Below are 9921 nucleotides of genomic sequence, written 5' to 3' on the forward strand. Positions count from 1 at the left end.
ATCACAGCTTAACAGCAACTTGTGACAAAAGTAGAAAACAACTGTCAAGGTTCATAGAAAAAGATGGTTGTCTTTTTTGGCTAGTCATCAGTTTAGCTTAAACACTTTTACATTGTGTAAATCAGTCTAGTGCCTCGCAGACTTTTTTCTCTACTCATAGTTTAATAAGTTATATATATTATTTATATTCTTTCTTACTCATCGTTGGTTTAAAGGTCCAATGTGAAGGATTTAGGGAGAATGTATTGGCAGAAATGGAATATAATATAATAAGTATGTTTTCTTTAATGTATGATCACCTAAAAATAAAAATCATTGTTTTTTCATTATCTTAGAATGAGCTGTTTATGTCTATATAGGGAGCCGCTTCTTGTTTATGTTGCATCGCCATGTTTCTACTAGGTGTATGAATCACTAGTTTCATCATGATACAATATTATATTGATTCTTATGACAAACTCTGTCATGATACGATTTCGATTCGATGTGATTGAGGCCTGTGATCAACATGAGACAATGTCATCTGCCCATATAACACAGTCTGTCACAGAAGACACAGCTGCCCCTTTTTTTTGCTTTTGGCCATAAAAAATAAAAACAACACATAAATAATGTAAGTAACTGTAACGCTCAAGGGCAGTAAAGTTTACTTTAAACTGGCTCTACTAACATAAAACAGCACATGGGATGAGCTAATCTTCAGGGCTTTCTGTCAGAGAGACCTTTCTGAAAGAGAACTTTTCGTTTTAACCCACACCGTATCTTTTTCCTAAAATTCCAGGTCTATTTGTCTTAAAGCCCTGAAGGCAAACGTCTCCCAACAGCCTTATAAAACATGGTTTAACAACAACATCATTTAATAAAAGTATCAAAATCAGCTCAGTAATAATTGTCAAGGTTCAGAGAGAAAACAACTGTTTTTAGCTAGTCACCCATTATTAGCTTTAGCATGTTGACATAAGTTAGCCAAGCTAGCGGACATTTTTTCCATTTCTCATAGCTTAAAAATTTACATGTAGGGCTCTAGTTTCCCGGCGCGGCGCAGGGTGGCGCACCCCGCGCAGAGCTAGTTTCGAGCAGCACAACCCGAGGCGCGCTCAGTTTGGTAGTTTGGCAGACCGAGGTGCGCTGAGATGGGGGAGGTGTCGACAGATCCAGCTTGGCGCAGTGACAGTTTTGTGCCAAAAGGCTTCGCCGAAGGTGCGCTAAAAGCTCGCCAGCTGAAACCACGTCTACTGTCAGCGCAGGGGGAGTGCAGCCAGTGTAAGCCGAAGTTTGGCTGACCAGCGGACAGTGCGCACACATCACCAAAACCTCGCAGGCAGGTTTCCAGAATGTCAGGCACATTAATAATATAATAAATACCCAAAAAACACTATTCAATGCAACTATCTGCAATCAGCACATAAATGTATCTCTATATCAACTGTCCCGTCACATCTGATGTCAGATCAAAGGGGGTTAGCACCTTTTGGCATGCGTAATGGAAACCCAACCTGATTTGATTAACACAGCTGCAAAATAATGAGTTCACATCCCTCTCAGCCAACCACAAACAGCCACAGCATCAGATAGGGAGTATATATTCAGCATCTGTCATCTTAGAAAAGTCAAAAGAAAAGAAACAGAGTGAGACTGCGAGAGAGAACGAGCGAGTGCGTACGCACGAGAGAAACGCAACATTGATTTACAATTGTGGTGACCTCCTCCCAGGCTACCTTTGCATCATCAGCCCGTGGAGGTCTGCTTGCAGTTCCGTATATTCGGACACTGCGAGCTTGGACCTCCCGGACCAAAACATCAGTTTCCTCCTGGGAGGAGTTTGGCCGTCTGACACTGCTGCTCTCTTCTGCCATGGCGAAATGAGTAAATTCTCATTACGCCTTTGCACGGCACATTTAAGGGTGAGGAGAGGGGCTCATTTGATTGGTGTGATGTGTGTAAAACCCACTCCACGCCTTCTCTCCTCCCTCTTTCTGACTTGCGCAGGTAGGAGGGACGGAGGTGGGAAAGACAAGTAGCTGCGCCAGCGCACACGGTATGCCAAACTTGCAAAATCTGCCTGGCCACACTCAGTTGGCGAAGCGCAGGCACGCTGCGCCCCCGCCTCACCCGGTCTGCGAAACTAGAGCCTGTGGTGTTATTATTTTTCTTCCTCACCTGTGGCTTAAGTCACTGTATCACCTGACAGAACAGCTGTGTTGAATTTTAGCCTGCATACACATTTTTCAGTTACAGTTGTTGAAACAGATTAGCTAATGTTGCTGTATTGAGAAGTTAGCAGAGTGGGATGTCCGTCCTGGTAGGTAACATTACGTCATGTTTTATCTCGTCAACAGCATTGTTTACCTACGCTATGTGCTCTGTCTGTTGACCCGTATTTTCTTAATAATCAAAAATATTTCCACACTGCTGAATTATTCCAGAGTAAATAAACATTATCCTGAATCGATGTTTTCATTTTGCATCAGTGACATTGGATCATTGATCATAGAATTGATATATTGATCCAGATCAATGGATCGTTGCAACGCTAGTTTCTACAGTAGCTCAGAAAGGACCATAGTTAGCAACCTCTCATCGACGAGAACATCAGAAAAACTTCAATTTTTCAATGTGAATCCGCTTTATTTCGTTTTTTTACCAATTTAAATCACTGTTTCACGGTCTGTTTGTTTTGGAGATGAAGAGTTATCAGAGGATTTTAAATTATCAAAGAAAAAGGGTGAGCACATATTAGCTGGGCGAGCAGCCTGTCTCTGACATGCCAAACACTATAGAAGAAACACAGATTTGTAGCATGAAACTGCTTTATTCTGTGTTTTTACCAGTTTAAATTATCGGGTCCATTTGTTTTGGAGAGGGAGAGACCTCTGCGGAGAATTCGGCTCCTGGTAAAAACTTCATGAACAAAGATCATGGAAGGAATTCTAACCAGGAGAAGTTTCAACTGGTTACAATCTGTAATCCTCACTGCTAGATGCCACTAAATCTTACACACTGGACCTTTAAGTCACTGTATCTCCTGACAGAAAATTTAGCATGCAGGTGTTTCAACCTAATATTGTTGAAACTGAGCAGCTAATGACTCTGTAGCGAGAGCGAGAGTGAGATGCCCGGCCAGGTTTGACGTATTTTATCTTGTGACAGCATTTTTTGCATATGGCATGTGCGCTGTCTGTTGAACCGTCTTTTCTCCGAAATCCAAAATATTTCCATACTGCTGATTTATTCCTGAGAGGGAAGTAAATATGCTCATCATCTTTTTTTTTCTCTTTTTTTTTTCTTTTTTGGCTGCTTGCCATTATCTGGCTGGCGCCGTTTGACGGTGACAAAGATGAGTCATGGGGATTTCAAGACAAAGGCATAACATAAGGATGATGATCTGGATCGATATTGATGACACTGGATCATCTGATCAATGGATCTTTACGCCCCCAGTAGATTGAGTTCTGCTTGCACCCCTGACTGCATCTTTGGGTTCCCACTCACATGGAAGGAAAAAGTATATTTTCAGTTTCCAGCCAGAGCGCTGAAATATGCTGACGCCACCATGTTCTGGAGAAACACAACAGAATGGCAACATTTGACACACAGACTCACCAGCACCTGAGCCTCTCAGAACTTCTGTTTCTTATTATTTACCCACGCTTGTAAATGAATTCACTTAGCACTTTTTAAACCTGACAGGGACATTTTGTCCTCCGTTGACTCACCATTACACGTGTCCCCAGCCGCCCTTGTTAGGTTCTTCCCGGCTTACATTTTGCTGAAATATGCAGTGCAATCCATCTCTGTCGCAGAGGTTGACTTCCTCTTTTACTAGATGCTATTACTGTCCTGTGGGACTCCAGGGGGGCTCTTCTCCTGCTCTAAATGCTAATTTGCATTGTTGATATTCGGTGTTGATTCGGTCCCTGAAAACAGCAGTTGAGAGAGATAGAATTCCACGCTGGCTTTTCTTTTAAATTTCATTTGAAAAATAAAAAATAAAAAAAGGCTGCTTTTTTTGTCCCAGAGATTCTTTGGATACTGCAAAAGAAAAAGATGTGGGCAAAACACATTAGCAGGCAAAACAGAGTGCTGTGTGTTTATAGAAACTAGTAGCTCTGAAACATCAGAAGTGGTTCAGGAGGTTTCTTTTGCATAAATAATATATTTTTTTCCAGGAAAGGCTTTTATATGGATGTCATTACAGGGAAATAGTCAGTGATCCATAAGAGCTAATTGACTTGCTTAAATCATACATGAGAAACTAGTGATGAGAGCAAACTGCATCAGGCTCCTGGTCCCTTTACACCCAAATCCCTTAATACATTTTTTACTTAGAATCGCAGTCACAAGCCACGACATAAATAGTTTTGTTTTTTGTTTTTTTTACCACATTTTAAGTACCCCTGTGAAACATAATCATGCATGTTTTATGATTTGGAAATTTAAGTATCTAATTTTCAGTTTGAATGTGGTTTTTTTTTTGCAAATGTGTTTTCAGCTTTATCTACAGGTGACACAGCAGAGAGCTCAAACTTAAGATAAGGAATAAAATGGATATCCTGAAGTGTCGCTGCCACTGCCAACAGTCCGCTTCCTCCAGCGGGTTTCACATCAGTTTATCGTGTTTATTTTTGTGTGTGTGTTTCAGGTATGAGTGCCCGCGGCTCGAGAGCCTGGAGCGCGGACATCTCCCCCCTCTCCCTGCTCCTCGCCATCGCAATATCAACATTCAGGTCGACGTCGTGACACAATGACAAACTCTGCTCTGTTTTTTCAACCTTCTTATCGATATTTTTTTTTTCTTCTTCTTCTTCTTTTTTTTAACTTTTAAGTCGTGAAAGTTGCTCTTGAGTATCTCTCATTTTTTGGAGGTGACCACATACTATTTTGCAGTGTTAGATTGCGGGTATGAGGCAGCACAAGAGTGGAGCGTGCTGTCAGGCACTTAATTAACAGTATATGCTTGAGCTTTTTTTTTCTACGCAGGTCTGACATTTTTGCCGGTTGGGAACAATGCTCCATTTCAACAGGTTTTTTTTTTGACTCTAGATTGATACAGATGCCTTACTTCCATCCATGTGCCAAAGTAGTTTCAGCCTTCTTGTTGTTATTGCTAAGATAGCTACATGCTTTCCTCAACATTTTAGTCCTCACAGTTTCTTATTATCGAAGGCCTCTGTGTACCTTGCCGAAGGGTCGCGATGAGAAGGTGCATTTTGTATTTTTGAATGTTTTCAGTTTTCCTCTCCACATCTGAATTGGCGAGTAGGAACATGTTCATTCACCCGTGCCCGTGCCTTTGGAGATTCTTGTAACGCCGTCTCTTACAGACACCAGTCAGTGTTTCAGAACACACTGCAGCCGCCTTCATCTTTACGTGCTCCATTAAAAGTCGTCCCAGATGAAAGTCATAAAGCAGCTCACAGTGCCGGTGGTGTTAGCCATTTACCTTCTATCATTTGAGTGTGGAGAGCTGAATGTGTGCCATGAGGGCTCCTACAGGTTTGAGAGCCTCAGACCAGTTATTGTGATGGCCCCGCTGATTGATGGATTGGACTTTACTCTGCATTCACGAAGATTGTATCTGCCTGTGTACAGCAGTGGTGGGAGAGGTATACGACTGCCAGTGTATTTCCTTCAGCGCTAATGCCGAAACAATCAGTCAATCGGCGGAATATAATCAACAACAAGTCATCTCAGTCATTTATCAAGGAAAAAATGCCAAACATACTCGACAAAAGTGTACGTTCGATTGCAATCCATTTGCCTCCAAGGAATCCAACTCAGAGTGTATTATCCTGCTTTATACCGCGGCCACATGCCAACAAACTGCTATATGTCAAAAAATACAAATATCATTCAGTCAGACTTTTACTTATATAACAATTGTTACATCCCCTTTTTGTTTTTTACAGAAATAACAAAAAAGTCCCTATATTAAAACAATTATCGCGTCTCACCCCTCGCTATAACAGCTGGCTTTTCACTTTCACATTCCGCTTAATCAGCTATAAACACTCACCGCCTACTGACATAACTATACTTCCCAAAATGTCAAACCATTCCTTTAAATGATACTTTCACTGATTGCACTCAAGACATGACGTAACGTAGTAAAACTTCAATAACAGAAAATAGCAGTTTAAGACTTTGTCTGTGAATGTTTTTTTCTTGACTTATGGAACAAAAGTTTCACAAACTAATTTCAGCTTAAAGGTGCACATACGAGCTTTCAACCTCGTCTGTATCTGCCAGTGGAGCTTGCTCAGGTGTCGCGGATTATCACATGACCCAAGTACTTCAGTGTGTCAACTAAACCATCTCCAACACAACTGAGGCAGCTCCATTTGACAGTGAAAACTGAGATGTGGTTGAAAGGGGATTTCAAAATGTTAAGTTTATCTTGCCTTGGGATTATTTTTGTCAAATCAATTTAAAACTGGTGCATTCATTTATAACAGAAAACCCATGCGACCAAATAGGCCGTTTGTTCCTACCCTTTAGTACGACCCACTGGAGCGTCTCCTAAATTAGCACCTCTACCGGCGTGGTTATGTTTAGGAACATGAATTTAGGTTAAAATACATTTGTTACGCAAAAATTGTTACTTAACTTATGTACGTACGTAACGAAACAGTACACGATGTGACATTACATATTGGGGCTGGGCAATTTGGAGAAAATCTAATATCACAATATTTTTATACCAAATACCTCGACACTGATATTGTAGGGTTGACTATTTGTGCCTTCACAAAATATTTACACAATAAGATTTTTAATAAATAATCACCAGTAATGTGGATTTAATGAATAAGTGGGTAACAGCAAATAACACAACAGCTAGAATCATTCGGTACGTTCAGAAAATGACATCATTTTACTTTAAAGGAGCCTTTAAAACCAGGAAAATACAACTAAACTAAAATCTGAGACGATATCTACTCTTGTGTCATGATATTAATATAATATTGATGTATTGCCCAGCCCTAGGTCAAAGCCCTGTTTTTTTGTGATTTTTTTAACCAATTCAACCACTCGACCTCCTGCCTTTGCGTAATTCTGGCTCTTTATACTACTTCACTTGACTTCCTCCTTCGCTCACGGCGTAATTACCACCTTCACTGGAGGCCACAGCGAAAACAATATATGTAAACATGGGTCGTAATAAGCTGCCAGTGCAAACAAGGTGTGGTGTCATCTCCAAACACCTGTCTGGTTTTAATGCCCAGTCAGAAATAAGACACCGTCACACCGTAGTATCCGTCATTCAGGATCTTTGGGTTTTGGACATTTTTCAAAAGCACCTTCAGCTCTGGAAAAACTGTATTTTTTCTTAATATTCTGACATTTTATAGACTGATAAGAATGAATCATTAGTTGGAACCCTACTAGTCTACATCCATCTGGACAACACACAGACGTGCCAGTCATTGTGCATCATCAGCCATCGCAGTCAAGACGAGGGGTTTAAAGTGCTGCCAATTGTGCCAGTCTGATAATTGAAAATTTGCCACCAGCTTAGACATTATTTGGCAAAATGTATGGTCAGCTGTGTTTTAATACTTTGTGAATCTGTCCTTTCTTGTCAGTTGTATTAGCTTTTTTTATTTATTTTTTTCAGCGTGGTATGTGTTGTCATTGTTTATTTCTGTATTTCAGCGAAACCCCCACTGCTCAGGTATTCAGACCTGCTTCGACCTACCTTTCAATAGCTCTCACGTGGCAGAAGCAGATAGATCTGCGCACAACACAAGGGTCTATTTAACAGTCCAACTTGACGAATGGAAAGCCTGATATGCGCCATGATTTAGCAGACATTAAAACATCTTAATGAATTAGAGCAGGCCTGAGGGGCTTCTGTGGGAAAGGGCATAGGAGTAATGGTACTAATGACACCCACACAAGACTAATGTATCAGGATTTAGGGAGGAGTAAATCAGGACAGTCTCATCAAGATGACACTGGGAAGATTCAAGGGTGTGTGAGTGTGTGTGTGTGTGTGTGTGTGTCTGGTTGTTACCTTACCCTACGGTGTCATGGATAACTGTTTTCAAGAAGACCATTCTGCTGTTTGGAAAAAAAAAGTGTTTAAACTCATTCCTTGTACTTAAGCACGGTTCAGGGCTTTCAGCAACTGAAGCACTGCTGACATTCAAATAGAGTAACGCAAGGTCAATATGGGTGGTAGGAAAAAAAACAAGTTTAACCTAGGGAGGAGTTGAAGCGTCTGTTTTTCTATCAAATTACCATGGATTGCCAGTGTAGAGGAACAAGCGCAAAGCAGCTCCAGAATCCAAGGCCAGGTCAGGAACAAGTTCTTACTAAACGTGAAGACAAAAGGCTTTCCTCCCACGACGAGTGTTAATAACGTTCTGAAAGCGGTCTTTGAATCCTGTTTTGTTGTTTCTGTGGCTTTACGTGTGGTTAACCTGTATACATTTCATCACAGAATGTCATTGTTAAGCTAACGAAATGTTTACACAGGAAATGCATCCTTCTGGCTGATTTATTGATTACATGAACTTGAAAAAAAAAAAAAAAGAAACATTAACGCAGTTTATGAACTTGTGTCTTGGGTACATAGAAGCATTGCCAACCTCTTTGTTTTTGTAACGTATCAGTACTGTGGAGATGTTTTGATTTTTACTTGGATTTTTTTCTTTTTTTAAATGTTTGATATGGTTCCTGATTGTTTATTTTAATTTATTTTTCTTCCAAAAATTTCTGCACAAAGGTCAAGTGTTGCTTTAAAATAACAGTTAAGAGCCAGTGCGATGAGATCTCTCTCTTGCCTTCATACAGTAAACTGTACATACTGTATGTATTTTGTTGTGATTTGAAGCAACGCCCCCCGACTGGGAGACCAACCTGTGGTGTCCCACTTCCAATTGTAATTCTCTGTCAAACCCAGAATCTGAAAAATACATGAGCAGAGGGAAACATTTCTTCGCAGCTGCTATCACACACAGCCTTTTGGTGCAGTGACACAAACGCTACCTGTTACAAGGTAGTCGGCCAGTGCACGGTAGATAATACAAGTAGTATTATCTACTAGTACTTTTGTCTTTTTATACCAATACAACTTTACAATTTCTTGCTACTTTCAATTTCAGAAAAGGCAGAATTGATCAGAAACAAACAAGTTACCCAAAATTTGTAATGCCACAAACACTGATAAAGAACTACAATTAGAGCTCTGGGTGACAACGCTTGGCCTTTCTGTTGTGACTCCTCAGTATTTTGATGTCCCAGGTGATCTCCGTGAGATCGTGGCAGTAACATTTTCACATTGAAAAGTCATCAGCTGATCTTGATATGCTGAAGCTGTGCATGTACGATATCGTTTGGTGCATTTGTGTTTTCTAAATGAGGGAGTTAATAAAAACAATTCACTGAGGATTTTTCTCTCTCGGATTTCTTTGAGTTATGTGTGGCACGGTGTCATTTTCAGCATCAGCAGTTTTAGTGTCTTTTACTGCAGGAGGAATTTGAGTGGTGCCTTGGGGCACCATCAAAGCTATAAAATGCATAATATTATGAAAAAGCATTTAAATGAGAGTAAATGGCAATAGTAATGCCCTATTCAGTGGATAAAGAACACATTCGCAGAGGCTTTTTCTGCATATACTAATTGTTTTATTATATGATAAGGACTATCATCGCAGAGAATCTAAGGTTTTGAATATAAAAATTACACACAATAAAACAAAGTACTAATGTATAAAGAAGCCGGCTTTGTGCAGTGCCTTTTAGAAAGAATACTGATTCATTTCTTTGGATTATTAAAGCACATATCTGCTGAAGTTCAGATGCCTTCGACTAAAACAAGGGAATGACATGGAAAGCTACTGTGAAATATTGATTGAGCCAGTGTTGCAGAGATGCTTTTAAGATAATAGGAGGGAGAGGACCCTGTGAAGAGAT

General features: G+C 40.3%; 1 protein-coding gene across 2 annotated transcripts in view; it reads left to right on the plus strand.

The window, feature by feature from the left end:
• cntn3a.2 (contactin 3a, tandem duplicate 2) overlaps positions 1–9388 on the plus strand; it is a 56805-nt gene extending 47417 nt beyond the window's left edge. For both annotated transcript variants that reach the window (XM_049581976.1, XM_049581977.1), the window contains exon 23: positions 4643–9388. In XM_049581976.1, the coding sequence (XP_049437933.1) occupies positions 4643–4740 (98 nt within the window). In that variant the 3' untranslated portion in view covers positions 4741–9388. The remainder of the gene's footprint in view (positions 1–4642) is intronic.
• Positions 9389–9921: the final 533 nt, after the last annotated feature.

This window comes from Epinephelus fuscoguttatus, linkage group LG7 (genome assembly GCF_011397635.1).
Source record: "Epinephelus fuscoguttatus linkage group LG7, E.fuscoguttatus.final_Chr_v1".
Taxonomy (NCBI): domain Eukaryota; kingdom Metazoa; phylum Chordata; class Actinopteri; order Perciformes; family Serranidae; genus Epinephelus; species Epinephelus fuscoguttatus.